Consider the following 26701-nt stretch of genomic DNA (forward strand, 5'->3'; position numbering starts at 1 on the left):
TGGAGTTCTTGGTCTTTTTTTGTCCAAACCCCCTGCCCCTCCCTCCCCAAAAAAGAAGCATCCAGACCGGTTTCAGTGAACAAAATGATATAGATAAGCCAAACTTTTCAATTATCTACACTGAGCCTGAGAAGGCTCCTAGTAGATTGTATTCTTTACATGTGGCTAATACAAGTACATGTTTGTGTAAACCTAAGTTCTCCAAGGCCGCCTTGCTGGCCTGTGAACACTTACAGCCATTGATGCTTTATTGGGGGATTCTGGGGACATTTTTCCTGGAAAACTTACCTCTATGTATCAGGTACCTCCCAATAACATTTTTACATAACAAAGTCTGGACCCCACAATGCGATCCCCTCACCTTCAATTTTAATTGAAGCAGTTGCCGATTCTGTAGAGAATTTATCTCGCCATCCTTTGATCTTTGTGTAGTCAGTAGTTTTACCGGTCCTGGACACAAACGGAAATCCTGAAACTACACAAAACATCTTTGTAACACAAAAAGATTGTATAATCCCGGATTATGTTATCCCATATACATTGCAAGTTACATAAATTACACAACACTATCTACTAACAGAAGAGCCTTCATAGTTTTTTTTTTATTTTTTACACAAAATTAATTTGGTTAGTGATTACTACTCACCTTGTCCACACAAACCATTATCCTCAGTTTTTATATCACTGGTGATAAAAGGCAGCGGAAGCTCAACTCCTAGATACCGCAGATCTATGCTCATGGTGGGATCCACAATGTTCAGTTTTAATCCCACTGCGTAAAAAGGAAATATGGTAACACGTTAAACACAGAACTAGCTACAATACTTGCACAAAGCATCAAAACTTTAAAACTTTTTCAATAAGTAAAAGTTTAGAACAGTTCATTACTGTATAAAATATTCCCTACCAAGTGATTATGGGTCTCTAGGGAATCTCTGGCATAGTTGGGATGATGTGGGGTTGCAGTGGATCCCTAATGACCAGAACTTGAGGTTGTTCCTCCAAGTAGATGTTGGCCAAAAGATCAGGTCATCAGCAAATACAGCCTAATGAAATCATTTAACATTATTTTATTTTCTTTTGGTTCTTTTGTAAACAGGGGGAAGATTGCAGTCCACTAAAGTTGGGAGGGTGGGCACTACTCACCCCTACCATCTCCAATGGAGCTGAACGGCCGCACCACAAATCCGGGTAAAAATAGGACCTTCTATATAATTTGTGGCATGGCTGACCGGCTTGGTGCAATGACCGTTCAAAACGGATTTCAACGGCAATAAAAACAATTTGCATGCACTTAGCCTAAAAGCTACAATACAGTTATCCTTCATTACAGAGCTCAGTAGTGGTATATAGAAATTCATCTACTCTACTTACCAAATCATTCTTCAAAGCAGATCTACCACCAGGATGAAGGATTGTAAACCAAGCTCAGTTTGCTTGGTTTACTATTTTTCATCCTGGTGGTAGATGTCCTTTAAATTGTATTATCTAATGGTGAAAAACTATCATCTGGCGTTGAGAATCATAAAATTAAGCATTGGTATCCCATTTCAAATTTTGGTACAAAAACAACTTTACATGGAACACGGTTGTTATTACCTTGCTGTAGGGCCGGGTGGATGACCTGTCTGTACTTCATGGTCTTCAAATGAGTCAATAGCTGCCTCTCCGACCCTAAAATCTTCTGCATTTCATCTGAAATGTAAATAAATCAGGACACAAATGTGATAACGGTACAGAATAAGCAGTCACAATTTTTTTGTCAAAATGTGCTGGGTTCTTGTGCTGCCAATAATCATGTCTGCGGTTTGATTCCAGTGCCAGTACAGCACTTCTAGTAGTGCGCTACTTTCATCTTGATGAGAATGATAAAGAGAAGTCTGGTTTCGCTGCTGTCAAAAATCGAGTGCCAGCGCGCATGCTCTACTGCTGCGCTATTCAAACAGGGAACCCTCCCCCCAAAATCATCATGATCATTGGGGGTCCCATAAGACAGCCACTTCCATTCATCAAACAGTTATTATGTAAATAAGTGCAAAATATTCAATCTTGGCACAAGACTAACCGGATTGGTTGGTCCAAGAATACAAAAAAATACTTCCACCGTCCCCCCAGACATAAATAAGATATTCAGTCCTTCTACCTGTTAGTTCTGTGGTGGCATCAGAAATCGACAAACTAGAAGATACAGTATCCGTGGGCTTCTTCCCCGTGTGAATATCCAGAGCTTCCTACAGAAACACAAATCAAATGATGAAAAAAATTGTTCTAAACTCAGTCAAATTTCTGTATGTGGTTACTAAACAACAGTATATACACATTTGTAGCTTAAATGGAGTTGGCATCTATATGGGGCGGATCTTAACATGTAATATGTAAACTCATATATGTAATATTAGAAAATCTATCTTGCCTGTACTCCTCACACCCGCCATTGGTTCACTTTTATTTGAGGAGAATGACAAAAAGGGATAAGACGGTTACAATAATATGGTTTTCTTCCATGTTACATGCTGTGTTATTTCAGGGAAACTGGCAATGTACGTGTCTGGTCAATTTACTCTCCATTAATGGTCACAATGACAATAGTGTATGCTGCAGACCCGGGAGTGGACTGTTCTTTAACAATGGGGCAGGGAAACTCAGTTTCTGATATTGGCTGGGAATATATAATTACATCAACATTGTCAAGTTAGTAGCTCTCCCCCCATGTTATTGGGCAATATTAACACTGATCTCTAACAATCATGACTGGGGCACAAGGTAAGACTTTTTTTTTTAATGTTGGCCCGAACAGAGATGATATGGGGCAATGTTGGACAATAAATCACCAATCAATATGGAGCTGTGAATTCTGAAGTAAGGAACTGTACCAAGTTTACATGCTATCCCCTATTAACGGTATAACGGATGCTGGAACCCACAGCGATCATGAGCACTGGACTCTCAGCAATCCGGAGAATGTGTAGGGTGTGTAAGAAAAAGCTGAGCACAGCCCTCGGGTATCTCCGTTGCTCTCATAGACAGTGAATGGGAGAGCTATGCAGAGAGTCTCATAATACTAAGTGGATCTTTGGGGGTCCATTCTTTTTATTATGGGTGCCCCTCATCAGATTGTTGTAGCCTATCCTGTAAATAGTGAATAACATGCAAACTTCGTACTTCTTTCAGGAACAGTGATCTAGATGGTACAATTCCTAAAACAAGACAAGCTAAGGTCACTTTCACATGGACGTTCTGGGGACGGAAATCCAGACGCATGATTTGAGGCCAGTTATCCGTCCCCATAGACACTTACAGTACCCAGCCGTGGTACAGTGAGTACAATGTGCATCACCGTTCCATACGGTCACCGTAATATAAAAGTATAGAGCATGCTCCATCTTCTACCATATGTACGGCCATGCGCCATGTCTCACACTGGAGAGGGGAGAGCAGCACTCACCCTTCTGCCTCTCCAGCCGAATATATGCTACGCCCAGGAGTGGTAAATGTTCATGACAAAGTGACCTAAGTTAGGCTATGCTTACAGAAATCTGCAGCAGACCATGTTTTCTAGGTTTAGATGCTAGAGATAGGTCACCTTCTAAAGTAGAGCCACATAAAACGGGGCCTAAGCACAACATTCATCAATAAATGACATGTAACTAATTTTTGGGGGGTATTTAAAATCCTAGTGGAAACTTAGACCTGTCTAAATATTCCCAAATGTGAGCAAACCATGGACAATTACACTTTCCTGTGTGTGCAAAACAATTTCTAAAGATCTGTTTGATGATGCAATATAATGATTACAAATGAGCAAAACAAAATATGTATTTAGCCTTATAAAAAAGTAACAGAAACCGTACAAAACTAATACATACAAGATTTACCCACCAAAGATGGTACATATCTCCTCTTATGCTTAAAATAAGAAACACAAGAATAAAAAACCTTATTTAGCAAACCTCTATAATATCTGGCAGAACACTTCATTTTTTTTTTAAAAGAAATTAATTTTACCTTAGAAGAAAAAGCAACAAATAAAAGTCCGTCCACATCTTCAAGGTCGGGATTGAACTCTGGGAACAATCGTGCAGCTTCTATGGGATTTTCTTTTTTTGGAGGGCGGCCTACCTTAGAAAATTTAGGCTTGGGCGGCCTCCCTCTTTTTTTCGCTATGGGTGCCACAGTGCCCTCATTTCCAGGGGTTGGCGTTACTGAAGGTTTAGGGAATTTCCTTTTAGGACCACGGGAGGTTCTGATTGCGGTTTGCAGGGTCACATATATTTCATCAATCTTGCTTTTACATATTCTTTTCCTCCTTTCTTTTACTGGGACCTGATCTCCGACTCTTGGGATTGTACTCGGTGTACAAAGATTGTGCACATTTATATCTTGTAGTGTGTCCTCAGACTTTATTAGATCGGGGGACATTAGGTTGTTGGCATCAGGAGCAGGCTCTGGGTGCATACTGCCCTGGTCAGGTTCAGAGAAATTCTCTATTTTAATCCCTGTTGGGCTTTCTGAAGAATGTATCCCATCCAGGTAGGGATCTTCCTTAAACTTTGCAAAGTGCTTCTCTAATATAGGATAATCGTTATCGCTGTTGGAGTAATCATTGGTTATTCCAGCATCAAACTGTTCTTGTTTAATCGTGACGCCTTCTATAGGCTTACTATAATCATAGTTGTCTTCAGGCTCCTCTTTGACTTTAACAATCGGCTGCTCTGTGGGTTCAGGCAGGGATGTCACAGAAGGGTTTTCCTCAACCCTATAAAACAAGGAATATATGTAAATAACAAAGAATGTGAATATACTTTTTTTAAGCCCTTCCCTAAACATCAACCCTTCCACGAACCACTACACAGATACACAAGTCTTGAAGGGGCTCCAATCCTTACCTTATCAAGCTTTTTTTATTTACCATAAGAAGTACCCAATAGCTTCTCAAGGATTCTGCCAAAATACAAAGGCAGTAAGCCTCATGCTTTGGCTTCTATTGTGCATGGTCACGGTGCATATCATGTGATATCACACAGGTGCACGGCTCGTTATAACACACAGCTCTGATGATATAACGAGCCGTGCACCTGTGTGACATCACATGACCAGGGACTGGTCTTTATCCACAGGAAGTAAATGATGAAGCTTCCTGTTGATTGACAGCAAGCAGAGGCTAGAAAACCACATGGAATACAGAAAATATCACAAACCCTGTCAATTATTTGCTGAACGTGGACAACCCCTTTAAGGCCATCTGCAAGTATTTTGCAGGGATTGTAGTGTAAAAAAATCTGCAGTGCAATACTGAAGCCTCCCCTCACTGCCTGAAAAAATCATCTGTGTGTTTGTTTTATGCTGTGCAATTCAATGCAATGTAAATGCTGAACCCAGCCCACCTGCCGCAGCAAAAAAACGCAGGCTTCAGTCCTAAGGGTGCGGTCACACAGCGCGTTCTTGGTGCGTCTTAAGCGCACTAAAAATGCCTGCGTTTTTACATGTTTACCTTGTGTTTGGCTGGTATGACTCTAAAAGTGTGAGCAGCTGCTTAAACTTTCACAAACAAAGAAAACCAGATTCAGACCAATCGCATTTTTAGCATGCAAAAATGAATGTGTTTTTAGTGTGGTTAAAAACTCACCAAGAACCCACTATGACCTCTTCCCAAGACATGTGGAAGGGGGTATATGTTACAAACCATGTTTCAATGGAGTTTGTGTTTAGAAGCCTCACAGATTGTAAGCTCTTGTGAGCTTCCTACTGTTTCAGCTGACCATGTAATTACCTTTTAATGTCTCATTTGGTTTGTATAAGTAACCTATGATCTGTACAGAATTGCCGAATATGATGGAGCTATAAAAATAATTATTACTTATGTTCAATCAATTATTACTTATGATGGATAGTCAGAACGCCATCTGAACAACACCAACCATGCAATCCTATTGACTCTGTATACACCCTTTAATACTACTTCACCACTTTATATGCTAGAAAAAAGATAGGTTATTACTGTACCTGTTGGTGACTTCTTCATTTTGCTTAGACCTTTTGTTAAGCTCAGTCATTGTCTTTGTAAACTTTAAGAAATCCTGCACTGTGCGGAAAGTTTCATTCTCCTTGTCAGCGTCTAAATACTCAGACATTCTCAATAACTCCTGGAGCTTTTTCTTGCGATCAGGGTCCTCACTTTCCTCTACGTTTTTACTTTCTGAGGAGTCCATCTCATGTTCTGAAGTTTTGTGCTTTGTATCTTTACCTGGCCGTCCTGGTGCAGTCCCTTCCCGAAAACCTTTAGCAAAAGGGTTGCAATCGATTTTTAGCTGGGTAATCTGGAAATTCTGGTATGCTGTAACAGCGATAAATTCAGTCTGCGGGAAAGTGAAAGTGTGAACATCAGGTCCGTTAAGCTGAATGACCTCTGAGGCTTTTTCGGCAGGAATCACATGTAACCGTGGCAAATAGCGGTGCATAGAGTGAAGAATGATGTGACCTTCTTGGTCCAAAATATTATTGGTCAACTTCAGTTTATAGAAAGAAACTGGCTGATGCATCCAATACTGCCCTGTGGACGGAGATTCTGGGTGAATGAACACCCGGCCCAGAACATGTGGATCTGATTTCCCTGCAGGTTCCCACCACTTTCCATTCCACTTGTACCGCAGATTATCTAATGGAGTGATGTCCATGACAAGGATATACTTTAGGCAAGGGTCCAAACCAGATAGCCAATAGCGACAATAAGGAAACATCCGTCTTCCTTGCTTTGTTAAGACCATCTCAGTGTTACAGCGGTAAAACTCATTCCACATGTTATTATTGTCAAGAGTCACAGTAATATCCCCTGATATACAATTAGCGGAGAGGAAGAAGTCAGATTTAGATGAATTGGGACCAGTTTGGATAGCTGGTGCTACAGAGGATACATCCTTGTTGGCCACTAAGATCCCTTCTTCTTTCAGGCCATCCCCTTGTGATGGCTGGAGAATGACGAAGTATGCCGGAGCTGTGGATGGTGGTTTGCATACTCCTTCTGTGCCACCTGTCAGAGGCGATTCCTCCTCCATGGTGGTGGTAAGATGTGGAGGTTCAGACCACCAGGAGTTTGTCTATGTGATGCATTTCCCTGAAATGAAATTAAAATAATGTGATTAAACATAAAACCCAACACACAAATAACCTTTGCATTTTGACATCTGTAATCAAACAAACAATAAAGACAACATGAGCACAAAATGTTTCTATCTATACAAAACAGTTTATACACACATGTGCCTCAAAGGTGGCCTCAAACTTGCCACCCGAGAGCCCTGTGTGATCCGTATGCTGGAATCACAGTTTGCTATGCATTATACCGCAAATACTTGTTTGTTGGCTGCAACAGAAAGCTTTATGTTGAATTATTGTATTATTATGAAGTTTGTCCCCAAACACTTATCTTTGGACCGTTTAAATAGCCTATAAGTGACTTCTTGTATTGTCAAACTATACTCACCCCTAAAACCCATATGATAAAACAGGGACCATTCTTCCTTCTAAAATCAACTTTTCTAATTATTCTAATGAGCCTGACAGACTCAGGTGGGTGTGTCCATAGCCCCTATGTGCTGCAGATTCACAGTCTGTTACAATGAGCAGAGCGGGTCTCCTCTCACACAGAGGCAGAGGGAGGATGGAGATAGCAGGGGAATGGTGAGACGTGTTCTGCTCATTGTAACACGCCGTCAATCTGAAGAATGGAGGGGCTCTGGTAAGGGCCACAGAGCCCTTCAGGCTCAGTTGATTTTGGAAGGCCATGGACAACAAATATAAGATGATTACCACCGGCACTGTGCTTGGATCTATGAGTAAGTGTTCTGGGTTTATCATGATGGATTTTGATGGTAGATTTCCTTTATGTAATTATTGATCAATAGTACAAGTGAATACAAGAAAATAAATAATATATCTTAAAAGAGCAAAGCGCTCCTTTGAGCTGATTATCCTCCCTTCCTAATATGCTGCTGAAGTCTATCTTGCCAGCAGGAAGACAGAAACTTGCCGCTCAATGCAAGGAGGGGGGTGAGTCCCAGCAGCTAGAACTGTGCTGCTGGATAGTACAGACTATATCACACATAGCCCCCTGGAGGGATCCTCCTGGTGTTGTACACAGGACCAGTGCTCTCTGTACAGGAGGGTGAGGCTCTTACACATGAGATGTGGCTCAGATGCTATGGCTGAGGCCCCTGCATACAGATATAGCCCCGGAGACCTGCCACTGACTATTGTACAAGGCCACAATAGATATAGCTAGTGGTCAGACGTGTGCCACCTCCTGCGGCCATTACCTCCGCATACATCTCCCCCGCCGCCCTCTGCCAGCTGTGCCCCGTACCTCACATAGCCCCTCCACTGTCACGGCCGCCGGAGCTGCCCACCATCCTGGCGCGGGGGTGGAGGAGGGCAGTTGCCCCGGGTTACTGCCCTCTGAGGTGTGCGGGGGCTTTTCTTTGTTTTGTGTTTTTTTTTCTTTTTAATATGAAATAGTTACTCGACGCCGCTCGGCAGCCCGCGCAGGCGCAGAAGAGGCGGTGCGTGACGTCACCCACCTGGCATCTGCGGCGGCAAAGAGCACGAGGCTGCGATCACGTGCCGTCAGCCGCCGCCGAGACGAGAGCGGTGGGAGGGGCTTATGGGCCGAGCACCGCCACACCCAGGAGCGGCACTACAGCGCCCAGCGAGGCTGCTTCTAGAACTGCAGCACCTGCCATATCCTGGCCTTATGGATTGTGCTGCAGCCACACCATGTCACATCACACCCCAGTGCCTGCCACCATGGATCTATCGTAATATACCTATCTAAGCCTAGAGGCTACTTGATACTAAGGAGCAGAGAGTACATAGTGCACGTGGCTTTAAGGGATTGTCCAGGTTAGTGATATGGTGACACTCAGGCCCCCCTCCGATGTGCTATCAGCTGATCAGTGTGTCCTATGGAACTTGGAAACCACCTTTAATAAGAGATGCATATTGTATTTACCAGTGTCACCAGTCTACTACTACACCCCAACTCACACATACACCAACAATAAAACAATGTTAAGATACCCCCGGATCCATATTCCCAGTTAGGACCTTTACAAAAGCTTAGCCTTAAAGGACACCTGTCATCAGGTCTGTGTCACTAGTCCTGTCACCACTACCTGTTGGAGCAGCTCACAAGGATCCCATCCCAGCCTTTATCTAGTCATTTCATACATTAATCATTGTAAAATCATCTATTCTTTATTATGTAAATGAGGCTGGTCACATGGTCAGAGGCAGTGATGTCACCCCTGTTACCCCTCCCCTCTCCTCCCCCTGCTCATGTCTGTGTGTAATGTATAGTAAAGCATTGCTAGTGTGTGTATGTCATCTGGTGACATGCTGCATCCTCCTAATATACAGGTGAGAGACACAGACATCAGCTACACATGAATCTGACATGTTCTGCTATAACATGGCTGCCTGGAGCTGCTGTATCTCTCCTATACACACACAGGGGGCGTGGCCACCAGCACCAGGAAGCACATCATTATACAGCCTCACATCATTATACAGGCTGTCAGTCAAGCACTGGGGGTGTGGCTGTGCCTCCCACTCATGAATAGAGTGGACAGCTTGAATATGCTAATGCTTCATTGGACATTTCACAGGTCATTTGCATACAGCTTTAGGACCTCATTGCTTAGGTTTACAGGCATGTAGAGGGACAATAAAGGGATAGAGGCAATGCTCTCTAATGGCAGTTAATGAAAATATATTTAGTTTAGGGGGGTTATTTTGCATGACGGGTTCTCTTTAAAGGAAGTCTACCACCAGGATGGAGGATTGTAAACCAAGCACACGTACATGCTTGTGTGTGCCCCATCTGGTAGGATCTGTTCTTCTTTTAGCTTTTTACGTCCTTGTTTTTTTACAAAACATGCTTTCAAAATTATGCAAATGAGCCTGGGGGGCTCCAAGCTCAATATGTGTTAATGGAGCTCCCCAGGCTCATTTGCATATTTTTTTACAGTCTTCTTTTCTTAAAAACAAGGGCATATGAAGCTTAACCTCTTAACGCTCAGCGTCCGATATATCGGACGCTGAGCGCAGTGACTTAGCGCTCAGCGTCCGATATATCGGACGCTGAGCTGATGCCGGTTCAGCTCAAGATCTGAGCCGAACCGGCATCGGGAAAGACGGGGTGCCGGCTGTGACTGATAGCCGGCACCCCAGTGTAACACCCGCGATCGGAGTTGTCTCCGATCGCGGGTGCTTAACCCGTTAAATGCCGCGGTCAGCGCGACCGCGGCATCTAACATGTATCTGGGGGGTCTTTCCCCCACGATCGGCCCCCCCGAACCGTTTTCGGGGTGCGCCGATCGTTGCTATAGTAACTCTGGGGTCCAATCTGGACCCCAGAGTTACTTGCAAGAATTGCCAGTAAGATGGCGTCTGTGACGTCATCTTACTGGCACAGTGCCAGCCTATGCAAGTGTATAGGCTGACACTGATAATACTCTGCAATACATCAGTATTGCAGAATATTAGCATGAAGAAGCAATCAGATGATTGCTTCTTCATGTCCCATGGTATAAAAGTGAAAAAGTAAAAAAAAAAGTTATTCAATAAAAAAATAAAGTCATAAATCACTAAAAATGCCCCAAACCCCCAAAACATATAAAGAGACATATAACTCAAAAAAAAGTCTAAATCATAAGACAAACCCCACATATATAGTATCACCGCGTCCGTAACAACCCGTAGAATAAAAGTAAATCATTATTGAACCCGCACGATAAACGCCGTAAAAAAAAACTGTTATAAACCCTCCAAAAATTATGATTTTTACCTTTTCAATCCCACAAAAAATGCTATAAAATGTGATCAAAAAACCATATGTACTCAGACATGATACTGGTGCAAAGTACAACATGTCCCGCAAAAAACAAGCCATCAACCAGCTCCGTAGCCAAAAAAGTAACAATGTTATGCCACTTGGAAGACGGCAATACATAAATGATAGATTTTTCCCCACATTAGGGTTTTGTTTGACAAATTTAGTAAAACGTAAGAAAATATATTCATGTCTGCTATCCCCGTAATCGTATCAACCCATAGAATAAAGATAACATGATTATTAGTCTATACGGTGAACACCAAAAAAAAAAGAAGTAAAAAATCCAGTACAGAATTGATGCTTTTCTACTCCTGTCCTCAAAAAAAGTTCCTAAACTTTCAACAATAGGTGATACCAACCCCAAAATGGTAACATTGGAAAAAGCATCTCATCCCGCAAAAAAAATGGCATCACATGGCCCCAATAACGAAAAAGCTAAAATTTTATAGCCTTCAAAAGGGGCCAATGAGGAAACTAAAATCCTGGCAGCTGCAGCGCCCTCCTTCCCTTCTGCGCCTCGCTGTGCCCCCATAACACAAGTAACGGCCACATGTGGGGGGTCTCTGCACTCAGGAGAAATTGCAGAACAAATTGTATGGTGGGTTTTCTCTTTTTATCTTTTGGAAATGTGTAAATTTTAGGGCTAAATGAACGTATAAGGGAACAATATGACCATTCTAAATTTCACCTCCATTTTGATTCAATTACTATGAAGATCTCAAGGGGTTAACAATCTTCGTAAAAGCTGTTTCTGATAGCTTGAGGGGTGCAGATTTGAAAATGGGTAGATTATATAGGGGGTTTTGATGCTAAATATGTAAAATTCCATTCAAAACTGTATTTATCCCCAAAATAGTCAATTCTGAAAATCCGGAAAAGCGATATTCTATTTGCAAGCCGCGTGACATCAAAATAAATTATCCAAACATTTCAGAAATTATGAAAATGTAAAGTAGACAAATGGGAAATGTTATTCAGCAACTTATTTAGGTGGTAAATCTATCTGCCTGAAAACGCAATGATTTTGAATTTCGAAAATGGCAAATTTTTCCAAAAATTTATCATATTTTCTTTTTTTTGTAAATAAACGCAAAACTTATCTGCCAAAATTTACCACTAAAATGAAGTACAACATGTGGGGAAAAAACAATCTCAGAATCGCTTTGATAAGTAACAGTGTTCAAAAGTTATAACCATATAAAGAGACGCAAGTCAGAATCCAAAAAATCGGGCTGAGCCTTAAGCTACAAAATGGCCGCGTCCTTAAGGGGTTAATGAACAGTAGATCCTGACAGAGGGGGCATAGACCAGTATGTTAGTGTGCTTGGTTTACAGTCCTTCATCCTGGTGGTAGATGTCCATTAAACCACTGATCATATTGCCCAAGAAACTTTGTGCTTTATAGTTTGCCACAATAGAAGCTACTTTAATGGAAATAGGGAATCCCTATAATATCTAAAGCCTCTTTTCCACTGCACAGTACAGGGATCTACTTCAAAACAACTTGCCCAGGAGTTCAATCCAAGAAACTCGCTTTGTGCACTTTTCCAGACACAACCTCAAATCACTGAACTAAGTTCAGTTTAGTGGTTCCAGGTTCAGTCCGGAAAAATTCCTCAAGAGCACAAAATTAGTTTCTTGGATTAAACTCTTGGGCAACTTGGCTTGAAGTAGATCCCTGTATTGTGCAGTGGAAAAGAGGCTTTAGATATTATAGGGATTCCCTATTTCCATAAAAGTAGCTTCCAGTATGGCAAACTCAACGCACAGAATAACACATTTCTCACAAGTCCAGACAGAGTGAACAACCCTCTCCCTGGCAAAGACATCCGATTGTTGTATTAACTACAGCAACTTAATGGAACATGTTAGATTTTGGAGCTCCATTATGAGACTCTCGTCTACACAGTTGTGTTTCCCTATGGGAGCATTAGATACTGCGAGGGATCTGATGTAGGTGTCATGTTGAGCTGTATAGTTTTCGGTGGCTGCATTTCCCAGACCTGACACTGTTCTGGGGACAGGACTCCAAGGATCATAGTTATGTATGATGTAAGGACTCCTTGCTTTGCCGTTGGGTCACTCTGTCATGCTGAGAACATGATCAGAATATGGGATGGTGGTCCTGCGGATTGGATCAATCATCATAACTGTATAAGGGTGATGTCACACGTGCTGCTTTGTCTGCGTACGCGGACATCACCCTTACTATGATGCGTCCTGTTCCCATAAAAGTGTGCAGTCAGTGAAATGCGGCAACCATACTTTCCATGCTTCAAGGAAAAAACACATTCATGTGAATGAGCCCTAAGGGGAAAACAAGTCACAAAGTTTTACAGGGAAAAAAAAAATCTGAATTTGTAAGCCACCCTAACCAGTTTTACAAAAGAGGCTTCACTGGTTGGGCATGGCCTCCCATGACGGCAAAATTCACTATACAGGCGGTCCCCTACTTAAGGACACCCGACTTACAGACAACCCATAGTTACAGACGGAACCCTCTGCCCACTGTGACCTCTGGTGAACCTCTCTGGATGCTTTAATAAAGTCCCAGGCTGCAATGATCAGCTGTAAAGTGTCTGTAATGAAGCTTCATTGATAATCCTTGGTCCTATTACAGCAAAAAATTTTGAAACTCTAATTGTCAATGGGACAAAAGAAAAAAAAAAATTGTCTAGAACTTCAATTATAAAATATACAGTTCCGACTTACATACAAATTCAACTTAAGAACGAACCTCCGGACCCTATCTTGTATGTAACCCGGGGACTGCCTGTACAAGACTTGTGTATTGCCTTAACAATCAGTTTACATAAGAATGACCACGTAATGGCACAGATCTGTCCACAGGCAGCCAACCTTTAGGGCGCTGTCCCACGTTGCGTTTGCAAACGCAGACAAAACCGCGCCCACCGGGGCGGTCCAATCGCATCAGCGTTTCTATGGAAACGCCTGCAATCGGGAACGAGCCACCGGTGTTTTGCATTAATTTAACGCAAAACACCGGCGGCTCGTACCCGATCGCAGCCATAGAAACGCTGATGCGATCGGACCGCGGACCGCCCCGGTGGGCGCGGTTTTGTCTGCGTTTGCAAACGCAACGTGGGACAGCACCCTCAGGCCAAGTACAAATGTTGTTTTTTGGTAGCATTTGCATTGTGTTTTCAAGTGCATTACAACAGCTGAGGAGAGGTGATTTGCCTAATTACATCAATGTAAACATTTCATTTACAAAATGTAATGTATGTGTTAACTTTGAGTGTATATTGCGTTCTGCAAATGTAAATAATAATGTAATTAGGCAAATCACTTCTCTTCTGCTGTAGTATTGCAGGTTGTAAACAAAATGTGTGAACTTGCCCTTAGGGTGAAGACACACATGGCGTTTTTGGGCCGTTTTTACTAAGTGCGTTTTCAGATCGTCAAAAGCGCATGCGTTTTTGTCAGTTTTTCTGAAATTGCGCAATGAAAACGGACAAAAACCCATGCGTTTTCAAAAAACGCATGCGTTTTTTAACGATCTGAAAACGCACTTAGTAAAAACGGCCCAAAAACGCCATGTGTGTCTTCACCCTTAGGCTACCTGCACATGATGTAGAATGTATACATTTTATCTACAGCCAGCACACATCCCATTTCACTGCTCTGGGCTCATGCACACGGCCCTATGCACAAGCCAGTGGCCTAAGATGCAAAAAACATAGGCAGGTCTTATTCCTGTCCAGTTTACGTCCCATGAAGTCATTTTCAGTTGTCAACAGTTCACAAGGTGGTTGCTTGCGTTCAATATAGCAACACACATCGTGTGCAAGTAGCCTTAGGGTGATGACACACGTACCTCTTTGTCTCTTTGCAAACGCAGACAAAGTCGCACCCACTGGGGTGGCCCGCGGCCCGATCGCATCAGCGTTTCTATGGAAACGCCTGCGATCGGGAACGAGCCGCCGGTGTTTTGCATTAAATTAACGCAAAACACCGGAGGCTCGTTCCCGATCGCAGGCGTTTTCATAGAAACACTGATGCGATTGGGCCACGGTCCGCCCCGGTGGGTGCGGCTTTGTGGTACGTGTGTCATCACGGTGCTGTACAGGAGAGGTACAATGCAGCAGAAATCAGAAATGAGACCAGCACCTATCCTGTGTAAATACCATTATGGTCTCCAATGGGAAACCATTTACCATATTTTTCGGACTATAAGGCGCACAAAAAATCCTTTGATTTTCTCAGAAATTAAAGGTGCGCCTTATATATGAACCGTACTGACAGACAACAGTTGCCTTGAACTGTGCACAGGTCTGCCACCTGCTGGTCATACATCCTTATAATCATGTGCGCCTTATAGTCCAGTGCACCTTATATATGAACCTAGACATTTAAGCAGGCATTTATTGAAGGTGCGCCTTATACTCCGATGCGCCTTATAGTCCAAAAAATACTGTAATGTAAATTTATTACAAGGAAAGCAGATGCAACTCTATCCCCATCTTTAACTATGCAAATGTCTTATGCAAACGTCTTGGTAATACAAAAAAACGTTATCTGTATCCAGAGTATAGAGAGAAGAGGCTGATCACTGTGGGTCCGACATCTGCACCTTCCTACCACTCCAGATGTGCTGGAACAGTACCACACTCCAGGCTCCGCCCGGGTTATCTGCCTCTAGGCTGAGGATGATGCAGGGAGCCGTCAGGGGTAGTGATCGGCTCTTTATAATAAGCTAGATCATTTGGTTCAGAACACTAAACACAGACGGCTTTTCTGGCAACGTATCTAATTTTATAGGGTATGGTTTGCAGGCAGTCAGCCCCCCACTCCACTTGTTGCAGGATTGAGGGCATTATATTATAATATTACAGTATGGAGGTCATTATAAAATGATGTTAAAAGACGGAGGACATTATATGATGATGTTACAGGACGGAGGACATTATATGATGATGTTACAGGACGGAGGACATTATATGATGATGTTACAGGACGGAGGACATTATATGATGATGTTACAAGACGGAGGACATTATATGATGATGTTACAGGACGGAGGACATTATATGATGATGTTACAAGACGGAGGACATTATACGATGATGTTACAAGACGGAGGACATTATACGATGATGTTACAAGACGGAGGACATTATATGATGATGTTACAAGACGGAGGACATTATATGATGATGTTACAGGACGGAGGACATTATATGATGATGTTACAAGACGGAGGACATTATTTGATGATGTTACAAGACGGAGGACATTATATGATGATGTTACAAGACGGAGGACATTATATGATGATGTTACAAGACGGAGGACATTATATGATGATGTTACAGGACGGAGGACATTATATGATGATGTTACAGGACGGAGGACATTATATGATGATGTTACAAGACGGAGGACATTATATGATGATGTTACAGGACGGAGGACATTATATGATGATGTTACAAGACGGAGGACATTATATGATGATGTTACAGGACGGAGGACATTATTTGATGATGTTACAAGACGGAGGACATTATATGATGATGTTACAAGACGGAGGACATTATACGATGATGTTACAGGACGGAGAACATTATACAATGATGTTACAGGACGGAGGACATTATACGATGATGTTACAGGACGGAGGACATTATATGATGATGTTACAAGACGGAGGACATTATACGATGATGTTACAGGACGGAGGACATTATACGATGATGTTACAGGACGGAGGACATTATATGATGATGTTACAGGACGGAGGACATTATACGATGATGTTACAGGACGGAAGACATTATATGATGATGTTACAGGACGGAGGACATTATAAAATGATATTACAAGACGGAGGACATTATATGATGATGTTACAGGACGGAGGACATTATATGATGATGTTACAGGACGGAGGACATTATACGATGATGTTACAGGACGGAGGACATTATACGATGATGTTACAGGACGGAGGACATTATATGATGATGTTACAGGACGGAGGACATTATAAAATGATATTACAAGACGGAGGACATTATATGATGATGTTACAGGACGGAGGACATTATATGATGATGTTACAGGACGGAGGACATTATATGATGATGTTACAGGACGGAGGACATTATACGATGATGTTACAAGACGGAGGACATTATACGATGATGTTACAAGACGGAGGACATTATATGATGATGTTACAAGACGGAGGACATTATATGATGATGTTACAGGACGGAGGACATTATAAAATGATATTACAAGACGGAGGACATTATATGATGATGTTACAGGACGGAGGACATTATATGATGATGTTACAGGACGGAGGACATTATAAAATGATATTACAAGACGGAGGACATTATATGATGATGTTACAAGACGGAGGACATTATATGATGATGTTACAGGACGGAGGACATTATAAAATGATATTACAAGACGGAGGACATTATACGATGATGTTACAGGACGGAGGACATTATATGATGATGTTACAGGACGGAGGACATTATAAAATGATATTACAAGACGGAGGACATTATATGATGATGTTACAGGACGGAGGACATTATTTGATGATGTTACAAGACGGATGACATTATTTGATGATGTCACAAGACGGAGGACATTAAACGATGATGTTGCAGGACGGAGGACATTATACGATGATGTTACAAGACAGAGGACATTATTTGATGATGTTACAAGACAGAGGACATTATTTGATGATGTTACAAGACGGAGGACATTATATGATGATGATGTCTAGTGATGTGTTGTTCATGAGCGAGCCGGCTCTTGTTTGTGAATGGGAGCCAGCTCCCATCGATGACTAACTAAACCAGCCCCTAACCGTCTCACCACACCCCCTTTAACCCGCTACATTTGGGTTAAAAGTGGTGTGACTGACTGGCCTGCAGTTCCCTATTATATATTTAATAGGGAGCCGTTCAGGAGCTAGAAGAGCCGGCTCTTCCTAGTGAGCGGAGCCTATTGAGCCAGCTCACTAGGAAGAGCCGGAATTCCCATCACTAATTATGTGACTGTGGAACACATAATGGGTATTTTATATGAGGTTCACGGTAAGGAAGTAGTATACAGAGTATAAGAGGGAATACAAGGGGCGGGTGTGTGACTGTGAACCACAATGTCCAACTTTCAGAAAAGTCCCCGAGCCGCTCCTGATATCCATTGTACTATTGGAGAAGAGTTTCAGTTGCCTCTGGGGGAGCAATGCAGGGGTGCATCCCCTTTAGGGCATCACTGGGGCCCCAGCTGGTATCTGGGGTGATTTGGGTTTTCCAGGTTTTGGATAACTTTGCCCTGTTCACAGAGGTCTTTAATCTGCCTTCATCATCACACACAGAGAACCAGGACCCGGCGCCTGGTGTATGTATTGGCCGCGGCTGTAGTGCTGCTATGCGCTCAGCGCCGCCGCTGCCTCACCCCCATCACGTGTCACACAGCACAGCACCGCACACACCGGCTCACATGACCCTGCGGGAGGACAGCGCAGGCGCGTCACCTTCCCAGACACCCAGCCCCGCCCTCGATCACGTGATCCGCCCTCCCCACCCTGCCACACTAAATCCACACGCTTTCCGCCGCCATTTCTCTTCGATCGAATTTCACGCGTCGATAGACACAAAGCACCCGCGCTTTCAGTGACCACATACGAGGGAGGGCGCAGGCGCCATCGAGTGATGACCGCTCCCGGGTGCCCGCACCTCCATACGGCAATAAAACACTGCGAAACACGCGAACCAATGAGACTCCGCACACAAGGCGCCAAAAGACCAAATAGAAGCGAGCTGTGATAGGCTGCCGGGCGTCACGTGGTCAGGCCACACCCTATATCTCGCCCAAGCGGTAAACAAACACTAAATAGGGGCCGAGACGCGCTCCTCGTAGCGGCGCTATTCTCGTAGGGCTGTTACGCCATTTACGTAACTCGGAAGTGACACTGAGCGCCTGCTGCGCCTCTGCGGAATGGGCATTAGTCACATAACGGGAGCTGCACTGAGTATATGCAGTGTTGGCTGCAGTGCACACTGATCCGTACCTGTGCCGGCGTGTTGTTTTCCCGCTCCCTTAACGCACTTCCTTCGAGTGGTGACAAGCGCTACACCCTCCACGTCCCCCATGCCATTCAGCGGAGTATGGCTCACACCGCGCTAGCTGGACGCTAGGCTCCAGCTGATTGGCCGAGGCGGCGTCACGTGGTGTGTGAGGCAGCTTCTCCCTGCCCGATAACACGCAGCACGGAATGGTGACTGTGAGGAGCGCGGAGACGAGGTCACATCGGCGATGTCCTCCTGACAGCGCCCGGTACCGCACTAGCAGCCCGGGGTGTGTGCAGTGCCCAGCCCGGTGTGAGAGGAGACACTATTACATATTAGGGGAAGCTATACAAAGAGAATGGAGTGTATATTTGTACAGTAGTAAAATCCCTTTATATTCTACATTATATACGACCTGCGTATATACGTCCCCCATGCGCAGCCTGGAGAAGATAAGACATGTCCTATTTTCACTGGAATATGGCACCGTATATTACTATGGAGAGGGGCGGGGGTGAGCGGTGCGCCTGGGGCGCCAATATATGCCTGTCTGTGTCTCTGGGCTTTACTATACTGTAAACTAATCCCACCACAAAACTTTCTATAACGCTTCATGCACAGATGTGTGCTGTGATCCGCAATCCAGTAAGAGAGAGGAGGGGCAAGTGCTTTTCTCCTCTCCGTTGGGAGATGAGCCACCATGCCGTAAATCCGTGCATGACATGCTCTATCTTTTGCAGCGCAGTAACACACAATGTGCTCAATACAGTGTCCGTGTGACACTGACGGCTCCCTGCATCATCCCCTAGAGGCGGGTAGAGTTAAAACTCGGACAGAGCCTGAATTTCGGAACTGTTTGAGCACATCTGGAATGGTTGGAAGGTGCAGATTTCAGACCCACACTGATCAGCCTCTTCTCTCTATACTCTGGATACAGATAATGTTGGTTTGCTGTATAACCAACACATTTGCATAACACATTTGCCTAGAAAAAGATGTGGATAGAGTTGCATCTGCTTTCCTTGTAATGGAGTGTGCCAGGCATTGAATTGTTTTTGTCTGCAGACCGTTATGGTGTGTACACAGGATAGGTGCTGGTCTCGCTTCTGGGATCCCCACCTGTCCAACTACACCTGGTGCTGCACCCAAGGGGGAAAAGTTATCCATTCAATTCTGGTTGACCCCTTGCGCTTGCAAAAGTGTTTTTATCTTTACCTTTCTTGTTTATTGTCCAGTATGTGTGAATAGAGATCTCATCCCCTGCTGACTTATGGAGACTCGTAATTCCTTTTCTGCATCTCCGCCATTTTTTCTGGTAGCAGTCACTAATTTGCCTTAGGTGCATTCTCCTAAGTGCAGATTATAAGTGCACACCTGAAATATACCAGAATTAAACCAGAAGTGTATTATATGTATGTACTAAATCATTATCCTTCCAAAATGCTACTTGTGGCAATAAGAGTCATAATTCCCCTACTCTTTTATCCCCACTTTTAACCCTCTCCCACTTGCTTTTGCCATCTCTGCTTCTCCTTTCCACTGGTAACATCTCTCTAAAATGTATCAGACTGTCCCCAACTTATTTTTTTGTATTTCGTAATTGCATTTGTTCTTGTCTTAATGTAATGTATGTGAACCCCTTTTTGAATGTACAGCATCATGGAATTAATGGTGCTCTATAAATAAGTGATGATAATAACAGAAAAAATAATGATTCTGACCCCACAATACTTCTGCAGTCTAAACCACTGGTAAGGTGGAACAATTTATCATAAGGATGTCTTAACAAGTAGCTGAAGTATCTGTAAGGGGTTGTATTCACGTTGTGTGCGGCTATATGGGTTGTGCTGCTATATGGGAAGCAAACGATGGTTTGCTCTGCTCTCGTGCTGATGACAATTGAAATGACTGGTCACGACTCGGGCAGGAATAGGACCTGCTGTATCTTTTTCGGCACGCTCTGTCGCATTGTGGTGTGACAAACTAGCAGAGAAACCAAATGAATCTCCCTCTTTCTCCACCAGTTTCGATGTTGGGCTGGGCGGGCCAGGACATGAACGCCTGGCCCTTCACATTTTCTACAGTCTCCGTCCGAGACTATAGCAACAAACTCTGCCAGTTCTGATCTGGGGATCGAAACTGGTAGAGTTTGCACCCATATTTACTAAAAGGTCAGAGCCTCTTAGTGTATAAGGGCGCTAGTTCAGCAATGGAGGGAGTTTTAAGATTTGTTTGATTAGTGCCAGAAATCTACCATTTGTTTTTATGCATTGTGAACCAAACATATCTTTAATCCCTGATCCAAGTGGTTTTGCTCAAAAAACAATGATAACATTTTGGACCTTGGGAAAGCTGGGTACAGACTGGCTACTGTACAGAAACAGATTACACAGAGCTTCCTGAACTGTCCAGGCAGGACTAATCGACCTTAGCTGGATAACTCATACACAGCAGCTGGGGGGATGGTGCAGCGATTGACTACTTCTGCCTGTCAGGGACATCACAGTGAATACAGCGTTGTCAGAAGCACTGCATTATTAGGAGAGGAGAAGCGCTGGGGCACAGTAGTAACAACCTCCTTATCATTATTTTATAATTGCTTGAGAATGGGCCCAAAGATCTGGAGTGTGGAAGGTACCTGGTGCCGGCGCTCGCGGATGAACTGCTCTGTTCCTTACGGTTCTTTTAAAAAGCACTATCACAGCGTCCTCTGAACCTTTGGAGCAGACGACCGTGAGGAAGGAGGAACCGGCAAGTCTCATAGGATAACCCTGCAAAAAAGCGCTTAACCCAGCGCTACAAGGTGAGCGCATGATATTGACACCACATACCTTTGTCACTTATACTTACCTACTACACTAGGAAAGCGCCTGTTTTTGTCTCTCCCTTCTTATATCCTCCACCTCATTACCGAGTCCTACCCCGATACATTCGGGGGTACCATACAGAGGGAATCCAATACTACTACTACAACAATTATTTTATAATTGATATTTAGCAAAACCACTTGGTTCAGGAATTAAACAAGTTATGTTTCTGCATCAGTGTGGCTACAGCATTCTCAAGGTATGTTTGCTTCATAAGGCATAAGAGCAAATGGCACTGTCATGGCCATATGTTTTGAGAATGACACAAATATTATATTTTCACATGATCTGTTGCCCTCTGGTTTTTATCACATACAGAAATACAAGTTCAATCATATTATGAGTAACAAAAGCTTTTATTGACACTTAGAATGAGTTACTGCAGCAAGTGAATATTTGCAGTGTTGACCCTTCTTCTTCAGGACCTCTGCAATTCTCCCTGGCAGCTCTCAATCATCTTCTGGACCAAATCCTGACTGATAGCCGTCCATTCTTGCACAATCAATGCTTGCATTTTGTCACAATTTGTTGGTTTTTGTTTGTCCACCAGTCTCTTGATGATTGGCCACAAGTTCTCAATGGGATTAAGATCTGGGGAGTTTCCAGGCCATGGACCCAAACTCTCTATGTTATGTTCCCTGAGCCATTTAGTTATCACCTTTGCTTTATGGCAAGGTGCTCCATCATGCTGGAAAAGGCATTGTTGATCACCAAACTGCTCTTGGACGACGGTTGGGAGAAGTTGCTCTTGGAGGACATTCTGGTCCCATTCTTTATTCATGGATGTGTTTTTAGGCAAGACTGTGAGAGAGCCGATTCCCTTGGCTGAGAAGCTGCCCCACACATGAATGGTTGCAGGATGCTTTACAGTTGGCATGAGACAAGACTGGTGGTATCGCTCACCTTGTCTTCTCCCAACAAGCTGTTTTCCAGATGTTCCAAACAATCGGAAAGGGGATTCATCAGAGATTCATCAGAGATTCATCAGAGATTCATCAGAGAAAATGACTTTACCCCAGTCCTCAGCAGTCCACTCCCTGTACCTTTTGCACGTGTTTCTTTAGTGCAAAACTAAAACATGGTTAACAGAAGAGAAACAATGATGCCAGGCACCAGCCTCCTTTTAAAGTGTCCAGGGGTTGTGATTCTTACTTAATCTTGACAGATTGCTCCAGTAACACATGTGTGGGTGTTGATGAGGACAGGGCTGGATATCAATCACTGAAACGATGTGTGCAATTGAAATGTGTTTTGGGGGAAAAAGTTCATTTTCTAGGCAAATATTGACTTTGCAATTAATTGCTGTTAAGCTGATCACTCTTTATAACATTCTGGAGTATATGCAAATTGCCATTATAAAACCTGACGCAGTAGACTTTGTAAAAATTAACATTTGTATCATTCTCAAAACTTTTGGCCATGACTGTAGGTTTCCTTTAATGAATCTCCTCAAAGTGTTTCACTGCCTGGTGTCTGTGCATAATGCACGTCTATGGCGCATGTAAGCCAGTTGCCGTCTGTGCATTATGGACCTGTGCGTGTAGCCTTACACTGGTTAAATGTGTTGCAATGCATTTTAGTGACACCCCTCTTCCACCTCTATAAGTCACTCACCTTAGGCAACAAAGTGAACCTGCTAAGCTCATTTTCACGTGACTTTGGAGGTGATTTTATTTAGGTAAATGGGTGAGCTTTAACATAAAAGAGAATGCTAGAAAGGACATTTCATACCCTGCCTCGGGGGACTGGTAGTTTAGAAGTGAAACATTCTCTTTAAGACCATCTTTGCACACCCTATTTGGTGGCTCAGTTTGCACCAGCTAAATGACCCAAAGTTCTGGTGCATAATACTTGGTGCCCCCCTTTTTACCACAAAGCTACACCATTTTTGTTATACTAGCTGTAAATGTGTCTAAAACTCCATGTCAAATGGAGTGCAAGGAATTGTAGACCATTTTCTGGCGCAAATTTGTAAAAAGATTCTTGATATTGATAAATCTTTTCAGCTTTATAAATTACACCTATACTGTGACATCACTGATCTATATTAGAATTTTTTTTTATTATTCCTGTAGTGTGACCGCACATGATTACTATTTCATGTGTTTATTGTACTTGTACTCTGACCTTATTTTGTTTAATTAGCATTACTGTGTATTTAAGCTTCTATTGTGACTTCACATTTATTATTCCTGACAATTGCCAAACTCAATGCCAATGGGTCAAATTCCACGTGGGCAGTCCGTGAATCATGTACTGTGCCGTCCAGTTTCACAGACTTACCACATTGCATTATATGATGCATGGAGTCCCGATCAGATCCCTTGTTCAAGCAACCTGTGGAAAAAAAGTATTAAAAAAAAGTTTTTCCTAATAAATATGAATATATATACACACACATACATATACCGTATATACTCGAGTATAAGCCGACCCGAGTATAAGCCAAGACCCCTAATTTTACCACCAAAAACTGGGAAAACCTATTGACTCGAGTATAAGCCAAGGGTGTAGTATACAGCTAGACAGCCCCCATGTAGTATACAGCCAGCATAAAAAATAAAAAAAACTTAAGTCACCCTCTGGTGTCCGGATCGTTGGCGGGGGTCCCGATCTTCGGCGCGAGTACCGGCAGCTCCTCTTCTCTCTTCTGTAGCCGGTAGATCGCGTCCATGCGATCTCCCGGCGGGCACGCACTATGATGCGGCGGTGTTGCTGCTGATGACGTCATCAGCGGCGACACCGTCGAATCATAGTGCACGATCTTCCGGCTACAGAAGAGAGAAGAGGAGCCACCGGGACCTGCGCCGAAGATCGGGAGCCTCGCGTTGAAGATCGGGAGCCGCGCCAAAGATCCGGACACCGGAGGGTGAGTGTTAAGTTTTTTTTATTTTTTACTTGACTCGTGTATAAGCCGAGGTGAGTTTTTTCAGCACATTTTTTGTGCAGAAAAACTCGGCTTATACACGACTATATATGGTATATGTTAAAACCCCCTAAACACGATTTCCTATACAACAAAAAACTAAATCACAAAAAAAAACCACATACTTTGTATCAATGCATCAATAACAATCTGTACAATAAATCGGAAACATTGTTGGACCTGCTCGGTGAATGCTGTAAAAAAAAAAACGGAAAAACTTGCTAAAAATTTAAATTGTTCCTCAAACCCCTCCACAAAAAAACATTATAAAAACTGATCAAAAAAATTATGTGCGCCAAAACGGTACCACTGAAAAGAACAACTCATCATTCAAAAATAAGCCCTAAACCCTCAACCCAAAAATACAAAAGTTATGCCTCCAAAAGAAGGCAATACTAAAATAAATGAGATTTTCTCTATTCAGGTGGTCCCCTACTTAAGAACACCCGACTTACAGACGACCCCTAGTTACAAACGGACTTTTGGATTTTGGTAATTTCCTGTACTTTAGCCCCAGTCTAAAATAATCAGCTATAACAGTTATCACTGGTGTCTGTAATTAAGATTTATTGTTAATCCTGGTTCGTATGACAATCCAACATTTTTAAAATCCAATAGTCACAGAGACCAAACATTTTTTGCCTGGGGTTACAATTATAAAATATACAGTTCCGACTTACAATCAAATTCAACTTAAGAACAAACCTACAGAAACTATCCTGTACGTAACCCGGGGACTGCCTGTGCTTGTTTTTCTTCAGTCAAATTGTAAAAATATATATTAAAAAAAAAAACAATATAAATGAGGTTTCACCGTAATCGTAGCAATCTTTAGAATAAAGATAACATTATTTGCATGGTACAACAAATGGCCCAAATAAAATGCAAAAAATTTGAAAACGGATTTGATAATTTTCTTTTCCCCACACATTCAAGAGTTAATAAAATCTCATCAATAAGCCAAATACTAAAATTAAGTATTTGTAAAGTGCACCTCATCTCGCAGAAAATAAGCCCTTATTTGTCCAAATTGCCCCCCAAAAATAAATAAAGATTGTATCTGCTCTGAATGGCGCACCTTCCCTTCAGTGCCCTGGTGTGTGCCCAGTTACCACCACATATGGGGGATTAGGTATTGGAATACTTGGGTGACATTGGGGATCAAACTTTGTGGAGCGTTTTGGTATTTTATCCACTGAGAATGTGTCATTTTTTGGAAAACACATTTATTTAGCCAAAAATATTTAAATTTCAAAATGACACCCAATTTTGTTTTAACCCATGTGAAACAATTGAAGGGTTAACAAACGTCATAAAAGTTGTTTTACATACATTGAGGGGTGTAGTTTCTATAATGGGGTAATTTATGGGGTTTTACTATAATTTAGGCCTCACAAACTTGAAGTTCTAAGCAGGTCCATCAAAAGTAGGAGTTTGCGTTTATGAAACTGTAAAAAAAAATTGCACCTAAAGTTCTAAGCCTCATAACACCCTACAAAAATGAGAGGATGCATAAAAACGATGTCAACGTAAAGCAGACATTCAGTAAATGTTAGCTTTAAAGTTATTTTGGGGTTATGACTCCTAAAAGTGGAAAATCTTGAAAATTGAGAATTTTTAAAAAAATTTTGCCAAATATTTTTTTCATAAATATGCAAATTTTTCAACGAACGTGAAGTGCGATGTGTCTCAAAATCACTTGGATATTTTAAAGCGTTCCAAAGCTATAACCACTTCTGTCAGATTAGAAAAAATTAGATTTGTCAGGAAGGTGCAAAATGGCCAAGTCGTTAACGGGTTAAATGGCTATTGTTTCAAAAAGCAAGTAAATTTGTTTTTTATTTCCAATAGATAGACTATTAGATGGAGAACATAGCAGCCTGAGGCTCGATGAGTAATAGCCGAGCACTAAACGGACTTGTTACCACAGTGATTCCTAGCAGCATCGCGT

At 42.6% G+C, this 26701-nt stretch overlaps 1 protein-coding gene across 8 annotated transcripts in view; it reads right to left on the reverse strand.

Moving 5' to 3' along the window:
* MGA (MAX dimerization protein MGA) overlaps positions 1–19088 on the reverse strand; it is a 53574-nt gene extending 34486 nt beyond the window's left edge. For 4 of the 8 annotated variants that reach the window (XM_072115696.1, XM_072115695.1, XM_072115694.1 and 1 more), the window contains exons 1-7: positions 18960–19088; positions 6004–7111; positions 4006–4756; positions 2144–2231; positions 1600–1695; positions 647–772; positions 362–475 (exon numbers count right to left, since the gene is read on the reverse strand). In XM_072115696.1, coding sequence (XP_071971797.1) covers positions 362–475; positions 647–772; positions 1600–1695; positions 2144–2231; positions 4006–4756; positions 6004–7052 — 2224 coding nt within the window. In that variant the 5' untranslated portion in view covers positions 7053–7111; positions 18960–19088. The other 4 variants (XM_072115693.1, XM_072115692.1, XM_072115697.1 and 1 more) reach the window with 4 other exon arrangements.
* Positions 19089–26701: the final 7613 nt, after the last annotated feature.

Source organism: Engystomops pustulosus, chromosome 7, assembly GCF_040894005.1.
Source record: "Engystomops pustulosus chromosome 7, aEngPut4.maternal, whole genome shotgun sequence".
Lineage (NCBI taxonomy): Eukaryota > Metazoa > Chordata > Amphibia > Anura > Leptodactylidae > Engystomops > Engystomops pustulosus.